This window comes from Cimex lectularius, unplaced genomic scaffold (genome assembly GCF_000648675.2).
Source record: "Cimex lectularius strain Harlan isolate CLEC.00 unplaced genomic scaffold, Clec_2.1 scaffold165, whole genome shotgun sequence".
NCBI lineage: Eukaryota > Metazoa > Arthropoda > Insecta > Hemiptera > Cimicidae > Cimex > Cimex lectularius.
This window is the reverse complement of record NW_019392863.1, coordinates 40,418-60,551: the sequence shown is the minus strand read 5'-3', so window position 1 is coordinate 60,551 and position 20,134 is coordinate 40,418. Positions and strand designations below refer to the sequence as shown.

Sequence of the window (20,134 nt, the reverse complement as noted above, 5' to 3'; positions counted from 1 at the left end):
GGCGATCAACTGTGTATTGGTCAACACCAAGTTCTTCCGCCATTTTTCGAGTAGGTTTTGTGGGGTCAGCTTCAACTATAGCCTTTAACTGGTTGTTGTCAACACCAAAAGGTCGGCACCACTTTCTTTGCTCATGAGGTCATAATCTCATTAGGTAAATTTGAAAACAAAGCCGCACTGTGGATTCATTTATGGTTCCTTGCATTAATGTCATTAATGTTTCGAGCGGTTTGTGCTGCACTTCGAACAAGTTGAAATTCATCGAAATAAATTTGCCGAAAATCGTTCTTAGTCATAATTTTGTTTGAAGGCAGAACAGACTGAATTAAATGTTCTTACTAAAAGATTGTAAGAGAAATAAAGCGAGATAAATAGGCTTTAAATTATGTGTAACCCTTAGCGTAATAGTTTTGTTAACATAATTGGTATTAAAATTAAAGCAAATAGGGAAACCTGCTTTACATTGCATTAACCCAACACATTTTTTCGTATTATCCACATCGCATCGTCAGCATTTTTCCTCATTCATCATCAATATCATCGCCATCCTGTTCATCGTTTGATTGTCGTTTTATGAGGGACTTAAATTTAGTCATTTTAATTTTATTTATTTTGAATTCGGATTTTATTTTTATTTATTCATTTTGAGTTCATAATCGTTTATTTTATTTTATTCGAGATGAGGATAACAGGTTGAGAATTTATTTTACTTTATTTACTTGAAGTTGAAATCATTTATTTATTACATAAAATTATGTTGTTTTTTTAATCAAAGAAGATTTGTTGATTTATACCTATTTATTTTTAATTGTAATTTCATTGTTTTATTGTTTTATTTTTAATGTGTTTTCCGTCAAGGTTTATGCTCGCTTTTACGTATTCGTATCGTAGTGAGAAAGAAGACCGGCATTGATAGAAACGAGATCGGAGGTTTTGCTTGTCCAGAAGACCCCTCCTCCTCAACAATAATTAAGTATTAATCTAATTAATTGAGTGTTTAATCGTTGACTTTTGAACGTTCTGGTGAAAGTAGGTTTTGTTTTTTATCTTGTCTTTATCTTAAAGCATTGATTATGACAATGCATACGTTGTAGTTACCATATAATTATTTTACGACAACCTATGCTTCTGTAAATATGAATATACACTTTTTAAACCACGTTTTATCTGATAAAAATTGATACACAATAAACGACATGCACAGCTAAACGCTTCTCACTTTTGAAAAGTGAAGAAAAATATAATTTTTATGTTTTAATTTCAACATTTTTTCTTCCCTTCGTGAGTTTAGTTCATCGTTTCCACGGCTTTGGTATCGGTATGCTGTCGAGGACGTTAAGAGCTTCTAAAAATAAAAATAAAACATGTCGGTAAGTACACAAATTTTTGTTAAAATTATAAAAATAAGTAATTCTCTTCATTCATTTAATATTTGCAATCTTAAATAATAATTTTCATTTTTAGAGTATGCCCTCCATCAGTTCACTTTTATTTTTGATATTGTTAATTTGATTTCGATATCAATGTTTCTATGTAAATTCAATAATCTAATTAAGCAACACCAAAAAGGAAATACATTTTCTAATCGAATGGAGGTGGCTAAAAATTATACAGTACTAGACTTTTTTCATAAGTCGACTGTATAATTACATTATGACAATTTTATAAATACGAAGGGACCAGAGTGGTTAGGGCGTCCGACTCGTATTTGCCAGGATAACTGTTCTGGGTTCGAATCCCGGCAGAGCCCATGGTTTTTGTTTTCACAGATTATAGCATGAAAAATGTACTCTAAAGTGGGTTTGTTGTTAAACTGTTCGCAATATGCTAATGATACAGTTTAGTAACGTCATAACGTCCTCCGCCTTTTAATCGCATAGTTAATTAGCAAGATACAAATTCAATTAAAATACTCACTCTCTAAAGCATTACTGGCAGGCATTACTATGTTTGATACTATATGTTGCCCGGTGGAAGTGAAATATCCCATAGCTCCTACGCCGAGGAAAACGCTAAGGAGGAAGGCAGCGTAGGCCTCGCTTTTTCTGAATTTTTTTGGAACAGGGACGACGAGTGGGTCGCCAGATTGACTAGGCGTACTTCTAAAAAAATAACCATTAGACTTTGTACACAGGGTGTGAATTGTTATCCCCATTTACCGAAACCATTTGGACGAGCTTTCGCCTTCCAGTGTCAATGGACACGGGCGTATTTCATCGATGTCGAACTCGGCCCCGGGTAGACCTTCAAAATCGAAAGTCCTCAAATTGGACGATCCCGATGGGTCCGGCCGGCTAATCTGTTCCTCCTTCATAACGTCCGAGGCGGATAGAAATTCTTCAATCTGCTCTTCTTCCTCGCTTAGCCTCCCTTTGGAAGAACTGCAAGGTCCTCCGCTAGATTTGTACTTGATTTCGAAAGGCCAGCGGGAATTGCGAACCCTCACGGACTCGCAACACCTCCGTTGGGCGACCTCGTCCCGTAGGAACTCCTCCTCGCTCTTCAGAGTGTCGTCTAGCGGAATATTGGGAGATTCGTTTCTTCCGGCAAACACGTTATTCAATAACAGGTGAATTATATGACGGGCGGAATCGCTTGCCCCTTGATCCTGCTTCTTCTCGTTTGTTTCCGGTTTTAGAACAATTTTCTTGCAAGATTGTGTACGTTTCTCTGCGTTCTCATGAAGGTCGACTCTCGACCCGAAATTTACGTTAGGCTTCGAAGGTGACCTCAACGTGGCTGAAGGCAACAAAGGCTCAGATGATACTTTTATATCAGGAGAATTTATATTGATTTCTTTAACAAAATTTTCTTTTTCCGCGTAGCTGTATTGAACGTTATGAATTTTTGAAAACATTTCGGATCCTTGAGAACTCACGGGTACTTCGTCTTTTATTATAGTGAAATATTCTTTATTGGATTCGGACTCGAGGTGGTCGGGCATTACTTCAACTTCAGAAGAAAATTCTACTGACGATCGCTCTTCACATTCCTTTTCCTCGTTAATCAGACTGTCTTTGATAGTGGCTTCAATTTTTTCACTTTTATCGCCTGTGTCGTTTTCCACTTGTACGATATTGACATTGAGGATGTTTCCCGAGTAGATTCCGTGCATTGTAGGCAAACCAAAAAGAAACTCGTCTGACTTGATTTTTCCCGTGAACGGGCAGAAGGAAAGCCCCTCTTCTTCTCTCATCTTCCGCGTTAGGGCCGTTTCGATGACTTCCAACACGGCAGTGTCCTCCGAGGTATTCTTCATCACCGACGGTTTACTAGCATCCGAGTTAACTGGCTCATTTTCAACTACGAATAAATTTGAATTATTCCTATTTTTCTGGATCGACTTTGGCGTTTCTGATTTTTCCTCTTTGGAAGTCCTCGAAGGCAATGATTCTGGCTTCGCTCTAACGCATTCCTTATTTTCCTGTGCTATTTCTGCCTTCATTTTCTCCCGAATGGATATGACCTTTAAAGATAAACCTTTCGTTGAAAAAACGTTCAGTTTAAAAACTTTCGGTTATCACTACAGTTTCACCCTAAGTTATTTTTTGTGACGGAACTGACATATTTATGTATTGTGGGATTTCTCTGTGGGGTTTGCGAATCGATGAACCTATAATTTGATCGTTTCCAATCATTTTGGTCCCCTTATCATAATTGGTTTGGTTTGTTAGACTCGTTCAGCACTTTGCTAACTTCAGTGTCCTGCCTTTTTTATTTTCATTTTTTCGCTTTCTTTGTACATATTCCAGAAAAACGAAAGAGTAATGCCGGCACAAAACCTACTCCATAAGACACAAAAGAACCGAACCTCGTATGAAGTAGACCAAATTAATGTATGAAACTACATACTCATTACAGACAAACTTTAATTGCTTAAATTTAATTGAGTGTCCCGTGAACAGACAGAACAAAATACATATTTTAGGACGTTATCTTACATGATAAATAGGTCTAAAGGTCCCAAATAAATTGTTCAAAGCTTGATTCTCAATTATATTCTACATATTTCACTTTTCGTATGTCATTATAATAATCTTACTGTAATTTTGATTACATCAGTGAAAAAGTAATTAAAAACTAGATTCATTTTTGTTGTATGTTATTATCGGTGTAAAATTAACGTCTCACCATTAAAATAATATCTTTTGGACATATGAAAAAAAGCTTCTAACAATACTTACAGACAAAATTTCAGATTTTCATTCTCCATGAAGATTGATATTTTAGACATTTTAATTTTAGAAGGTTGATTTTTTACGTCCAATTAATGTACCAAAAAGTTTTCTGTTTACTTTGCATTACTTGTATTATTTTTTAATAAAAGATTCAAAATCCTAATGACTGATTTCTTTAAACCATTTGTAACCGAAATTAGATTTTTAGACAATACTCGTCAATTTTACGTAGGTGATAACTGACCTTTGAGATATTAAATAATGTTTACAAGCTCATTTGTAGGGGCACTGAACCAAGAAAATCTTACTTAAACTTAAAACAAGTACTTTGGAATTCGGAATAGTTCATCTTCTAACTGAATTTGAGTTTTTTTTACATAAGTTAAAATTAATCTCATAGGATTTTCAATGCACTATTTATTCATGTACTCCAATTTAGATTGAAATAATTAAAATTTTAAACGATGCGGGGGGTTTTTGGAAAAAAAGGTGTGAAAGGTTGACGAGGAACCTCAAAAGTGAAATATCGTGAAAACAATTGGGAATAAAACTTTGGACAAAGTTAGGGACTTTGCCTAAGTATTGAAGTATATTCACGGAACACCCTATATAAAAAACGTTAAGGTACAGTTTTGGTTGAAATGAAAAAGTTAGTGTCAAGAGCGGGATTCGAACCCACAACCTTCGGCTAAATACGCCGCTGCTCTAACCATTTGAACTATTGTGACTTCGATCCACTCGGACACCAAATCCCGATATCAACCTACAACCATTCGAATTTTCCCTCTTTTTGACATTTTCTAATGTCGTGTAGTCAGGATTCGATTCTCGGCGACATAAGAAGTGGCTACGGGGAGCTATTAGTGAAGCTATACTTCGTTTTATTTATTAAATCCATCCACGCCGATGCTCTAACCACTCGGACACCATTCATAAAAAGATTAAGTAATTGAAAGAAGTAATTTGGTCAATAGACCGCTAATTATGATGGGTGTAATAAGGGAAACGATGTATAGCTTCACTAATAGCTCCCCGTAGCCACTTCTTATGTCGCCGAGAATCGAATCCTGATTACACGACATTTAAAAAATGTCAAAAAGAGGCAAAATTCCAATGGTTGTATGTTGAGATGGGAAGTTGGTGTCCGAGTTGATCGAAGTCACGTTGGTTCAAGCAGTTAGAGCAGCGGCGTATTTAGCCGAAGGTCGTGGGGTCGAATCCCGCTCGTGACACTAAATTTTTCATTTCAACCAAAACTTTACATAAAAAGATTAAGTAATTGAAAGAAGTAATTTGGTTAATAGACCACTAACTATAATGGAATGTTAAGGTACAGTGTTGAACCGCCTTTGTGCCATCTTCAGTGAGGAACTGTCTCTTGCGTTGTCCGCGTAGGTGCTTATATACCGTTGGGTCCGTCGAGTGTAACAAGGCGGTTTATTGGTGACCATTAGTATTAATGTCTGTTATAATTGGCCTCTTATTGTTTTTTTTAAACTTTTTTGTTATATTTGATGTTGTTTTCTATTGATCGTTCGCGTTGTGTTTTGTAGTGATTTTAGTGGTGTGACAGTAGAGTGTGCATGTGAGTTTGTGCATTTATAAGCTTCCGTCATATTATTTGTTTATATATTTCCATATTTACCAATATGTTACGTTTTCGTCCTTTTTCTTCGTCATGCTTGTTTCTGTTGTGTTTAGCTCATGATTATGATGTTTTAAGCCTGTGGCGTACTTTGATTGTCTCTGAAGGATCTGAGATAATGTTTGTACGGATACTTTAATTTTCATTCAGTCTGTCCAATCACTCTAGAAGGTGGGTTGTGTTTTTAATAGTTTACCAGTGTTATTATTAGTACTTAGTGCTATTTTTAGCCCGATTTGGCTTCATAAGTTTGTTGTTTGTTTATGCATTTTGCTGTCAGAATATTGACCTTTTTAGTTGTTTGTGTTTGTTTTACTGTTTATAAGGGTATATAAGGACCTGCACGAACAACGAAACAGACAATTATTCACTGAAGATGGCACCGACCTGCTCACCTACATCGTGAGATGCGATCTGGGGTGACGTAGGTTTAGAAACGCATTTTCTTTATCGTGCCAACGTTTCGATCTTTAATGAGATCATCTTCAGGGCTCAAAGTGTTTGTTTTCTGTGTAGAGGTGTCATTATTGTATGGGTGTTGAGAGTGCCAGGTTTTATTATTATTATTATTTTATTGCAGTATTGTTAACTAGTGTTTGTAAACATCAAAACTAATAAGCAAAAAAATTCAATCTTATTAATTACCTTCGTAATAATTATGTGATTAAAAATTAATTTCTAATTTGATTTTTGAGCGAGGGAAGAATGGAATTTTTATTCATTCAATTTAACATAATCGTTGGTAATGAATTATCAGTCCAATATTTATTTATTCCAATTAATTATTCTTTTTATCTAAGGCCTTGGTTGAGATGAAAAAGTTAGTGTCACGAGCGGGATTCGAACCCAAAATTTTCTTCAAAAATGGCAAAAAGGGAAAATTCGATAAAAAGAATAATTAATATGGTTAATTATGACCACTATGTAAATATGGATTGATTTATTCAATAAAGTACTGCACGTGTACCAAATTTGTCTGGCTGTCTTAATTTTTTAATTAATTATAAATGTGTGGTGATTAGTGACCGTTAATCGATAATTATCCAGAAATCGTGAGATGCGGTCTGGTGTGATCTAGGTTTCAGAAAAACATTTTCTGTATCGTGCCAACGTTTCGATCTTTATTGAGATCATCTTCAGGGCCTGGGATTTACAAACATTGTTTACATTTGAAAAATAAATTTAGGATGTGGAAAAAAGTGAATTTATACAATGCAAAATATACATATTTTTTTAATATTCAATCGAAGTATTTCTACTCACTCAAAGTGTTTTTCTTCTGTGTAATTGTACCACTCTTGCGTGCCGTGTTGAGACATCACAAGAATTGTCAATCATCAACACGACACGCAAGAATGGCACAATGACACAGAAGAAAAACACTTTGAGTGAGTAGAAATACTTTGATTGAATATAAAAAAATATATATTTTGCATTGTATAAATTCACTTTTTTCCACACCCTAAATGTATTTGTCAAATGTAAACAATGTTTGTAAATCCCAGGCCCTGAAGATAATCTCAATAAAGATCGAAACGTTGGCACGATAAAGAAAATGTTTTTCTGAAACCTACATCACACCAGACCGCATCTCACGATTTCTGAATAATTAATTATAAAAGGTTATCTTAACAATAAATGTTCCATTCTTAAGATTAAGATTTTTTTGGAATTGAGACATGTGATCGGATTAGATCGGAAAAAACAAATGTCAAACGGCTAACATATAAACAAAAATTTTGTCTTTCTCAAATGTAATCGAAAAGATATACCCTGCGAATCCGTTTCTTCACTTCGGCGTGTTTCTTAACAAGACTTCTGTCCGTCTTGAGACCTGAGGGCGCACGATTTCTTTCCATTTTATCGTGTAAGTTCTTAAGTTTCATTTTCCCTTTGATCTGCCTTTCGATCATGGCGAGGCGAGCCCTCTCGTTGGCGTAGACGATCGGCGGAAGGTTCAAGTCTCCGATTCCTAGCTTTTTCGCTTCGTTCATCAACTGGTTCATCCGTTTGGGGACCGACAGGGACCTCTTGTCCTCGGTTTCGACTTGCACGATCTCTGAGCACGACTGGTTTAATATGCGCAAGATCTGCTGGATGACAAGGAGCACCGCTTCTTGCGGTCTCGGATGAACTGCCTTCATCTCCTTCTCGATGCCGGACGTCTCGATGATCTGCCTCAAGATATCGTTCATTTCCTTAGTTACGATTACGCCATCTTTCAATAGGGCAGACTCGAGAGTCTGGATTTGGGAGAACTGCTGCTTCGTCATCCGCTCCAAGACGGTCAACGCGAGACACTCAGCAGCTTCGGATTTGCCCAATTCCTTGAGCCGAGATGCCGAGATTATCTTCTCAGCGCTGTTCGCCTCATCCCAAAAGGTCGGTGAAGAAAGCTGCTTGTCTCCTTTCCTAATTGATTCGCGGTTTGTACGATTCATCTAAAACAGAATTGCCCTCGTCAAAACCCAGTTATGTTTTCCTTTAGAAGATTATCATCTAATAAAGCTGGCTGCCAGTTGTAAATTATATTACTTTGGTAAACTACCTCTAATTTTAACTTATTTTTATTTTAACGTCTATGGAGATTTGCTTTATCTGAAGTTCATTTTTGTGAGACAGGTTTCGTTTCCACGCCACCGTTTTCACCTACGAATCTAATAACATAAATATAACACATAGTGACAAGTATTCTTGGAGAGTCACTAAAATCTAAACGCCTGAAAAAAATATCTATAAATGTTATAAACATTTTAAAAATTTATTTCATCTACCAAATTAATTTTAAAATTCAAATTCGTATATTACTTGTTAGTGCAAAATGGAAATATTCTGTTAGATTTGGAAATATCAATATTACTAGCACCCATTATTTTTACCGAGATTCAATCAAATAAAATATCACCTTTTGTGGATCAAAGAAAACGAGGCTATTAATCAAGGTAAATGCTTCCGAATGGCTTTTACTATCTTTAAGTCTTTTATGGACTTTCTTATCATTCTTGGGAGTCTTGAATTAGATTCTTCTCATAAAAAAAACTACAATGAGACCAAACTTGTGATTTATTACGTTTTCTTTTTATGAACGTAAGACTAATGATGAGTACGTCAAGAGAAAAGAAATTTAGCTAAATTAATTATTTAGCAAAACCGTCAATTGACAGAACCAAAGATGACAAAAATTATTTTTCTTTTAATATATGGTTTTTAAGCTAGATTTAAATTACTGTCCTCCTAGCCCAAATAGGGGTTATTAACATGCTTTTACTATAAACATTCACATTACAATATTGTCAATACGCTCTAATAAAAAATAATATTAAGAGGCAAACCCAATTTTTGGGGTATAACTATTTTTCCTTATCGTTTCGTTAGTTTTAGAGAAATAGTTCATAAACTACTAGATTATAATTTAAAAAAACAACAACATTGAATTGTGTTGACTGAGGATTGCCGTACGTCCTATCGGCAAAGCGGTGTCCTCTATGTGGAGAAGGGTCAATACAAAATATGTAATACCTGAGGGTGAACTATTGTGTGAATATCGGAAAAAGTTCTACATAACCACTGCCGACAGAAAAATATTAGGCCCTAATAGTGACTGCAGAAATAAATTATTTGCATGTCTGAAGTTAATATTAGTGTGAGTGTGACTGTATTATTAACGAAAATGGTTGAATAAGTGTTTGTTTGTGTTTGTGTGTACGGGTCTGTGGCGAAATGTAACAATGAACCTTTTTTACGTGCTAATGAGAATGTATACACAAAAGGATAATCATTTTCTTTGTTTTGAAAGAATGACAAGTTTATATTAAAATTCAATTATAATTAGAGAGAAAGCTGTGAAAAAGATATGACGAAGAGCAAGACAATAGAGGCTCGAATTAAAAATGTAGGAAGTCTCGACAAAACATTGAAAAAATAAGGAAGGGAGAGAAAGGCTATTGAGAGAAGAACAGAGAATCCCATCCAGAAAGAGATAATGGCAGACAAAGTGTGGGACTGAAAGTAAGAGAGAAGAAAAGAAAGATGTAACAATAATAGGAAGAATGTAAGAGAAAAAGAATAGCAAAGAACTACCCTTAAAAGCAAGTAGATAGAAAAATAAGAAAAGTAAGAAAGAGAAAGTAAAGGCGCTAAGCTTGAGTGTGCGTGTATGAGTGTTATTTTACTAATTTTCCCAATGGAATAAAAAAAATAAAAGACATATTGATTTCCATCCAAGTTTTTGCGAACAATATATCCATGAAAAAATTATCGCAATAAATATAAAATTATTGCAATATTCATTTGTCAATAATCAAAGTTAGATATTGACAGAAAGATTAAGGCGGATATGTTATTCTCATTAACCTGTTCTCCGAGATACATATATCTCAATGAATTATGAAGTTTTATACTTTGAAATTGGTAAATCTTAAATGACGTGGTGCGAAAGGTCCTTAAGACAATTTTATTTCATATATAATGTTTTCTTTTTAAGGTTTTTTTAAATTTAAAAGTTAATGTTGACGAAATAAAACTTACCCTACAAGATGGTCATAAGGAAGGTTGCTATAAAACTTAATTTTTGTTCCAACGAGCTTTCACGCCGATTTTTCTCTTCCTTTTAAAATTTCCTTCGGTTTCCGGGGATCATGATTTCAATGGAAACAAGTATCTTAAGGGAGGAAAGAGCTAAAAATTTAGAAGTTTGAATCTAACAATTATGGCACTCCCATAACAGGTGAGTCGGTTTCTTTTTAATTTTGACCAGATGATCAGATCAAAACATCTGTTCAGTGATTTTTCGTGAAGAAAAACCTGTTTTTTCCCAAAACAAAAGGTGTTGAGGATTTGGCATTAATTGTGTTTCGAGGAAACATGGACTACAGGCTCTTTGATCAATCATAAATCTATGTTCATTGAAAAATTAAATATTCGTCAAGAAATACAAAAGTTCTAAAAAAATTATAGGTTTGTTGCTTGAACTTGGCATTAAGTCTATAGCTACTGCAAATCAATTTGTTTGATGGCAGAAAGAAAATAAGAAATTATTTTGTAAAAAGGCATTGATGAACTAACCAACCAAAAAAACGAACTTTTGAAGGTGGGCTACCATATTATGTCCAAATTGATCAGTTTCATATGACAGGCAAAGTATATCAAATTGGGTTTTGTATAGTTCCGTGGTTCGGAGAAAATAGTGAAGAAATGTAAAAACATTTTTAGTGTTATTAAAGCCTACTCAGACTTTATATATATATTATAGTCAACCCGTAATTTAAAGTAGGCATTAGTTCCACAAAAAATAGATCTTGTTTCCTATGGCACATATATAATGTCATATATAATCCTATGGCAGATATATCCATTTTCATCGTCCCTAGATTTTTTAAGATAAAAATAATCGTTCTGTGAAGTGATTTTTTAAATTTACAATAACTTATTTACATAAACAATAGGTACACTTACAGTTGAGCATAGAAGTAATCGAATGGTCTAATAACAAATTCCCACTCACGAAAGAGAGAGAGGAGAGAGAGAGAAAGGGAAGGAAAGTGAGAAAGAGAAAAAGAGATAGAAAATGACAAGGAAATATTGCTCATATAATTTGTAAGCAATTTGACATTTTTCTTCCCAAATTCTGCACTTATTTACAATAAATAATTCGAAAATAGATAGAGAAATATTATACATCTATCCAAGCGTTCTTTACGATGAGCTCTAGGAGCCGAAAAAAATATTTTAGAAAATTTATATAATAAATTGTTTTAGTACATGCAAATACACTGACAGCAAAAAATTCCGCCCACTTGTGGTAATATAACATCGTTTATATATATTTTTATATATTAATCAAAGTTTCACGTTTTTTAACGTTTAATAATTGATCTCAGTCTCAAATCATTTAAAAGTTTAAAAAAATTAAATTGCTAGGGGAAATGAAAAAATTAAAAAATTAAAAAGATGGACAGATAAAATTTGTTTAAATTTTGTTTTAGATTTTTCATTAACATTTCAATATCGCGTATTCTTCTTGCCTTAATTACTTCTCGAAGTGGCCTCGGCATACCAGCCTGGAAATGTCTCTTTGCTGGAGGTTAGCCCATTCTTCACGAAGAGACCTTTCAAGATCGTGGAGTGTATCAGGAAGTGATGGACGTGCTCTTATTCGTCTTTTGGCGTTATCCCATAAATGTTCGATGGGGTTTCAAGTCTGGAGGACGGGGTGGCCACGCTAAAACCCTGATGTTATGTGATTTAATCTTCTTCCAGAAATGCGTTCAGAAATTTGGACATCTTGAACTTCCTGGAGCTGATAAATCAACAATAGGAAGGTGCCGGTTTCGCAAATTTTTCAAAGTCAAAAAACGGCCATCCTGTTGTTCTGTTACCCTAGAGCGTCCACGGCACTTCAATGGTAGGACCCATTTCTCGAAAACGTCTAATGGCGTCTCGCAGTGTTTCGTGGGGAACACTGATGGCAATAGCCGCATACCTGACGGAACATCCAGTGGCAATTTTAAATTTAAAAATTGAAATTAATAAAACAAAGATGAAAACTAATCAGTTTATTGGTTCAGAATTGAAATGAGACTGAATAAACATTTTAAATTTCTTAAAACGTAAACATTAAACAATTCTTTATTCTTGTTTTGGATTAAGTGTGTTTACAACTAATTAATATTTCCAATGTAAAACATAGTATAAACAAATATTTATTGATGAAAACAATAAGACAAATTAAGGATAGAATTTTCTTTGCTCGATAAAATGAAAAAAAAAATCAGTTCGGTTGAATTTTTTGCCCTTCAGCCCCCCCTACAATGCACTGATTCCATGTTGTCAATAATTAATTGCAGTTAAGTGATATTATTCTTTTCATCTAAGGTTTTTGGTTGAGATGAAAAATTAGTGTCACGAGCGGGATTCGAACCCACGATCTTCGGTTCAATAGCCGCTGCTCTAAACGCTTGAGGTATCGTGACTTCGATAACTGAAATGGGTTCGAATCTTCCTAGTGACACTAATTTTCATCTCAAATTAGATAAAAAGAATAATAATTTGAAATAATTAGTATGCTCAATTATGGGGGTGTTTGGACCGTTTTGACAAAACTCATTAGCCTCATGATATCGCATTTTCGACAGCAAGAAATTTTATAGTTAAAGTTACAAAATTATTTTAAAAACTTACTTTTAATACTAAAATGGCTACTACAACTTAGAAAATTGAAAAAAAAAAAAAAAACAATGGACAATTATCTAGAGCAACTACACTAAGGTCGGAAATCAATCCAGTAAAACTAGGCCAAAACCCAGTAGGCTCCAAATGAGCCATGCCACTTTCTGTATCATTGGCCTACCGAAGCCTCTTTTCGGAACATTATATTTTCTCAGAATTCCAGAGAAGCAATCATTTAAATGGTAACATGGGTTGAATATAAAAGAGAAATTTTATTGGCAATTACTTAATTCTTTCGTTTTACGGGAAACCCCTTTTGATAAAAACAATTAAATCCAACTTTCATGGACTGAACACTCTCTGCATTTATAAACTTGTAATCTTTAAAAAAATTATTTTCATTCACTTGATTTTGATGTTAGTATGACCCACTTATAATCCGTACAATGATATTTTTGTTGAACATTTGCTTTAGTTTCTTTTCATTATAAACAAGAAATAATTCCACTCAATTTGAGTTTATCTTTTTCTTGGTTTACTTTAACTAAGGACAAACGCTCAATAAATTAACAAACCTGACACAAAAAAACACTTCCAGGTATATTTATTGAAGCAGAAACGGAGTTTCATTATTAATCAATAATATAAAGTGACTCAAGTTCAGAAAAGCGTTGAGACGGAACGACTAAGGAACTCTAGAGTTTAGAACAAACTGCGAGAATAACTGGACCAGATATTGACGCCAGAGTACAAGCATCCATTAAATCGTTCAAAAAGAGAAATTACCCTGTTGAACCTGCCCTTTTATAATACAATTAATTAAGGTTTTTAGTAGAGACAAAAAAGTCAATGGCACGAGCGGGATTCGAACCGACGATCTTCGGCTAGATACGCCGCTGCTTTACCACCTGAGCTACCGTGACCTCGATCCACTCGGACATTAACTTCCCATCTGAACCGCACCTTTTGAATTTTTCCTCCTTTTTGGCAATTTTCAAATGTCGTATAATCGGATTGGATTCTCGGCGACAAAATGAAATGGCCACGGAGAGCTTTAGTAAAGTATACTTCATTTAATTCATTAAATTCACTAATTTCGTGGTCCGCTTGACCAATTAATATATTACAATTAATAAGGTAATGTCCGAGCGGATCGAGGTCACGATAGCTCATGTGATAGAGCAGCGGCGTATCTAGCCGAAGATCGTGGGTTCGAATCCCGCTCGTACCATTGACTTTTTATCTCGACTAAAAACCGTTCATATTTTCTTTGGTGATTGATCAGCCTTTTCGGTTTAAATATATTTTTTTCTTTCCAAAAGGTAGATGGGGCCTCATTCCCAATCTACCTTTTGGAAAGAAAAAAATTCATTGACATTCATGTCTGTATACGCGAATCATCCTCCAGTGAGTATCTCATTACTTCGGTTCACATCAAGTCAGAAGCCCATTTTTGTTCATCTATATTTTAATCGTAGATTAAAGATTAATAAATTCATTCTTGGTCAAGGGAGTAACCTTTTTATTCTTTTTTTCACGTTCCATCTTTCGTTTCATTTTCACCGTTTCCATTTTATTATTCGCTTCAGGAAAAGGACCTCCAGGGATAGAAAAAGCTGACAACATTATAAATATTTGTGCAATAATTGGTAACGTTTTTATTAGAAACATGGTACCTAGACAGGACTGGATATATGGACTCTTGGGGAACTCATTTATTTGCTCTGTTAAATAAAATCAATGCCACCGTCGAGAGAATGGTTTCAAAAATGCCCGCTCTAGAGAACACTTGAAAATTTGCAAGGAACTTAGACACGATACGGCATTTTTTGACTTAAAGAAATGTAACTATAAAATTCGCTGTGAGGTTTTACGTTCGGCGTCAGCATTATGGAATGAGCGAGGCTAGGAAAAGTAATCTCAGCAATTCGCCTGCTGTTGAGCATGTATTTCATTTAGTGGCCGATTGGTCAATATTGAATGAGATGCGCTTTGCAAATGTTGATGCGGTAGTGTTGAAAAGAGTAAAATTCCTCCAAATACTGAATGGATTAGGTACTCATATCTTGGTGCAGTATGCCTGGCATGCTTGAGATATCTGTACGATTTCATGTTAATTCTCACCATCATTTTAGTGTAATATTAGTGCAGGTGTGTGTACCCATTTTACTTAAGTTTCCCATGTATTTTTATTTAATGTGTTATTATTTTTTACATTCTATTAAAAAAATCTTTATCATTGTAAAGAAGAGTAATTTATTTTGGGAAAAACTCCAGCAGACGTTTTTTCTATCCAAGCTGTAATGATTATGTCAATTATGTACAGATATATCCATAAAAGTATGTCTATCTATCTATGTCTGGAGGGTAACGAAAAGATGGCGAGACGGCTATGGAAAAACGCCAGAATCTCCAGACCTAACCATCGCGATCTCTCTGACACTAAACCTGCAATGAAAGGTTGATTAAAAGAAAATGGCAGTATCGGTGGTCTGGATGACACAATGTATCAGGAACAATCAGGACAGTTGCTTCTCCGGAAGAAGTGTATTCCTCACCCGAATAAAGATAGGACATGCGAGGTTGACACACGGACCTCTTGGGCCAAAGCACGCGTATCTGTCCGCCATGCAGAAAAATGTGTTCGACGTGTTCCAACTAATTGAAGGGTGCAATTCCTTGGTTCCATATACACAACACGTAGGAATGCCTCCTTGTAATATAGTACTGATAGCTTTATGTCCCTAACGGGTGTTGAGAGTGAATGTATATATTGGCGTGAATGAGGGGTGTTCGATGGTCGATGGCGAAATATTGACTTGATTATTCGTTATATAAAATAGATGTAAAGGGTAATGGCGGAATATCGAGTAATCGAGTGCGTGCCTGGCCTGCCGATGGTTAGCTCCTGATAGCCCATGGAACCCGACCTCAGCGGCCGGCTGTACAAGATCTGCGAATACCTTTAGTGGGAGATTCTCAAGGCCTGTCGGTACTTTATTGTATACAAAAGCTGGAAATTCCAGCATGCTGCTAGAAGTGACAGGCTCAATTCTACACGTACGTAATATGTACAGATTTGAGCTTATATATGTCGGGGAAGGAAAACGTCAGTGCACCCGCGGGAATGACATCAACAATAAGCAGAAAAGAAACCCCGAAGGAGGGGAGAGAACAGAACAAAGGAGAGAGAGGAGCGTCATTCCATATACGTTGGGAGTACCTGAAAGTTGTTTTTCCATCCTTGTGTCAAGTTTCTAATTTTCTAAATTCTAAAAGAAAAATAATAAATTGTGTGTATAAAGTACATTAACTCTTTTTAATAAAGTACATTAATTCTTTCAAATGAGTTCCGAAATCGAGGAGGGAGAAATCCTGTCTACGGAGCCCTCAACCCGTTCTTCGCCGAAATATAAATAAAATTGGCATAATAAATATAGTAAATAGCATTTTAAGTCAATGTGTTTTAGATTTTTGCCCATAAATCCTATTCAGTGGCTATGTAGGACGACCAAAAAGTTCTACTTCAAGATTTATATATATATATAATTGTCTGCGCCGTGACAGGTATATTGAAATCAGCTTTACACCGAATAAGAATGAAATATAATTGATCAGACTTTTAATATGAACAATTAATAAAATGCAGGCTGACATTAAAACGTTACTATTGTTTATTATCTGTTATTATCAACATTTGTTGTTAATGAAGCTAAAATAACCTGAGATAAGGCGATTGCGAATTTTTTGTTTGTGAATCCTCACCAATATTGGGAATATACGGGCGAATCAAAAATACATGATGAATTTTCAGGGTGTTCATTTTGTCTTAACGACATATTTTATACATCTATGTACAGATTGACATCAATGCGACGTCAAACTAATCGACAAATAGACATGATGTATATATATTTTCATATTTTGATACAACAGTGTCGAGTTTACCAATTTACGATTTACCATAAATATTAACATAAAGAATAGCGTTATCTGTTTTTTATTATATGTTTATTTTTATAGTAACAGCGTCCAATCTACGTATGATTAAAATAACAATTTACAACATTCTTTTCGTTACTGTAAAATTTTTGACAAAGAAATAAAGTCAAACAATACTGAAAAAGAATTGTACATCCATTTTCGTCAACTGAGTAGAGTTGAAATAAAAATGTTAGCCGCAAAGTTTAAGATCAACAGAAAATCTCCTAGCCTTATTTCTCCCCTAGTTTCTGATTTACTAAACTTTATACTCTGAGACTTCTGTCGAGTGTTTTATAAAAAAAAGCTCTCATGTTGACCAAACCATTGTCGTGAGAAAACTTCTCTTTTTTTTTAATTTGGCCTTTGGTCTTACTGCTACCATCAAACTTGAAAATTATATTTTTTGAAAATGATTGGTTGATATTTATCTGACCACGAGTTCCCACTGTGCGTACTAAATTAGATTTTTATTGGTTATTTTATAGACGCCCCTGGTTAAATTTGGCTTGTATAAACATACATAGATGTGTACTCACCGACACAGAATTCGCACATGGGCCCGAAAATCACATTGGCCCTATTCTGTTCTCCTTGGTGGCATTGATTCGCAGTGACTGCACGCTGCATCGCCAAATCCGGCTCACATCTGAAAACCCATCGCTCATAAATATTCCCATATTTGTTGAAATTTTAATTTCATTGGCTTACTTGTCATCTCTGAAGACGAATTTGAACTGGTACGAAGGAAGAATCGACTCGGCCGCTGAGGACGCGAGATGAAAGACGGCTTTCGTTTTTTCGATCGATATTAGGTAGCTGTCGTTCTGAGGGAGGATGACGAAAGCTGTGATGACTTCAGCTGATGAACCGAGGACCCAGAAACAGCAACAATAAAGGGGCACGATTACCCTCAGCATCACCTCACCTGCAGAAAGCATAACTAGTGACAATCATATAATCAATTTTAGTGTAGTTTTCTTGGTAGACTAATTTTTCCAATAATTAAAGGGCTTTGCATCATCTGGAAATATATAGAAAACTTCATAACTATCAAAAATACATCGAATACTGGCATCGCCTTACCTGCTGTAATCCAATCTTTTGGTAATCATGTAATGGTAATTTTCCAGCATGTTGGTTCTTCATTTGATTAAGAAGCTTAATGTTGGTTTATACAAAATTTTATTACGAATGCGCGAATAACCAACTCACCTCACTATTTGAAATCATAACTACTAACAATCGTAAATAATAAATTCCTTTGTATAAATTTCCAGAACGATGTTTTTTCGCATGAATAATGAGCTTTGGCAATTTTTACAAAACATTTTAACTATCCATCAAAATGTTATTTAAACTGTTTTTTTCATTTTTACATTTTTCTACTGCCTAATACTTTTAAATGCAAATTGTAGAAACAATGATTATAGTGTGTACTTAGTCATACCAGATCCACCCTTTGACTTTGTAATTAGCCTAATTGAAATGTAGTAATTTCCTAATAGGCTAATAGGCTTGGTTTTGGTGACATTATTTGATCTATAGAATACTGAAATTATTACAATTATTTTTAAATAATTGACGTTTTTTTGTTTGAACTAGAGATGCTTACGTTATAATGGAATATAAATAAAGCAGGGCTTCATTTTTTCTTCGCCTTCTTCTTCTGCGTATAATCGGCACGTAATATTTAAAACATCCGATGCCCACCTGGTAAAACTTTTATCGAAACAATTTGTTTGCAAATCCAGATGTCGTCGGAATAAAAAAGCGTAATAAAGCTTTAGGCTTAGGGCCATTTGGACCTACTTGAGGACTGGCACCGACCGGAATCGATTAGCCAAATAGACTGGGCATTCGTCATTTAAAAACACTCCATATGGGTTAATTGCTGAAACCTAAGACCCACAACTTCCAACCCTGCCAAATTTCTTAACGATATGGACTATACCGATAAGGATAAGGGCTGACATCGACGAGCATGGATGTGTGCGGACGAATAATACAAAATTAAAATAGATTTTCAGAACTAAAACACAACCTTTGTTGTTTTAAAAACAATATTACATTTTTAAAATATAAATTAATGGTTGTCCAATTCTTTCTTACTGAGTTTACTTAAATATGACAAAATTTTTCCTTAAAAACTCTGCAGATTTTTGAGAACATGAGATCCGGTCATTTTCCTTAGGGGCTCCATCTTGGAAGAATAAGTCAGTGTCCGTTTTGAATATAAATATCATTAAAAACTTATTAAAAACGTGAATATTCAATTTCTTTTGGAAAAAAAACAGTTGGTCATTTTCTAGTCACATTTCATATTTATTCATTTCTTTTGAAATTTCAGTCATGTAGCTAACCGATATTCCATTGAAAGCTCGTCATTATTAATTTTCAGTTGCAGCAAAGCCTCATGATCGTTTTTCTTTAGGGGCTCTATCTTGGAAGAATAAGTCAAGGTGCCGTTCTGAATATAAATATCAATAAAAACTTATTAAAAACGTGATTGTTAAATTTCCATTGAAAAAATACAGATGCTCATATTCTAGTCACTTTTCATTTTTATTCAATTCTTTTGAAAATTCAGTCATGTTCAGCTAATATTCCATCAAAAGCTCCTCGTTATTAATTTTCATTTGCAGGAAAGCATGCTTGAGTAATAAAACGTTCTAGGCGACTTAATAAAATTAAAAAATGGAAATTAAATCGTAACGAACGGATATATTTGTACTTTAATAGTTATCTGCACTTAAAATATAAACTTTAAAAAATGTCAATAATTAAAAGACTATACGATAACATAAATAGAAACAACGTAAAAATTGCAAAAAAAACATAGTGGAATGACCAAGGTATATAAAACTACTCTCATATTTTAGAAATAAAATGGAACCTCTTCCCCTATTAAAGGGGTTCTTACTTACTTAAGTAATACGTTAGTAGTAGTACATTGGAATAAAGACCAGACTACTATCTTTATTTGTTATATTTGTATTTGTTGTATTTGTTATATGTTTATTTTACCCTCGACTGATGGGAGACAAGAATCGGTTAATACGCCAAGCTCGATAACATGAATAAAACGGCTGTAGCGTCAGAAAAATGAATTTCATAATAGTATTAAAATATGAGGAGAAAAGCAGGTGAGGCTGGCGATGAT

At 34.6% G+C, this 20,134-nt stretch overlaps 2 protein-coding genes across 3 annotated transcripts in view; both read right to left on the bottom strand.

Annotated features, from left to right (window-relative positions):
• Window positions 1–20,134, bottom strand: part of LOC112127621 (atrial natriuretic peptide receptor 3) — a 71,784-nt gene that overhangs the window by 26,349 nt on the left and 25,301 nt on the right. The window contains exons 2-3 of the mRNA XM_024228829.1: window positions 17,683–17,899; window positions 17,511–17,620 (exon numbers count right to left, since the gene is read on the bottom strand). Of these exons, the coding sequence (XP_024084597.1) occupies window positions 17,511–17,620; window positions 17,683–17,891 (319 nt within the window). The 5' untranslated portion in view covers window positions 17,892–17,899. The remainder of the gene's footprint in view (window positions 1–17,510; window positions 17,621–17,682; window positions 17,900–20,134) is intronic.
• On the bottom strand, window positions 1,144–10,606 carry LOC106670313. 2 transcript variants are annotated; one of them, XM_024228828.1, is made up of 5 exons: window positions 10,351–10,606; window positions 7,596–8,264; window positions 2,160–3,466; window positions 1,918–2,099; window positions 1,144–1,345 (listed from the first exon to the last, which is right to left on the bottom strand). In XM_024228828.1, the coding sequence occupies exons 2-5, from the start codon at window positions 8,262–8,264 to the stop codon at window positions 1,293–1,295; spliced, it is 2,211 nt and encodes a 736-aa protein (XP_024084596.1). In that variant the 5' UTR covers window positions 10,351–10,606; the 3' UTR covers window positions 1,144–1,292. The 2 variants fall into 2 exon arrangements, with proteins under 2 accessions (XP_024084596.1, XP_014255998.1); XM_014400512.2 differs by having other exon boundaries at window positions 1,918–2,102; window positions 10,351–10,605.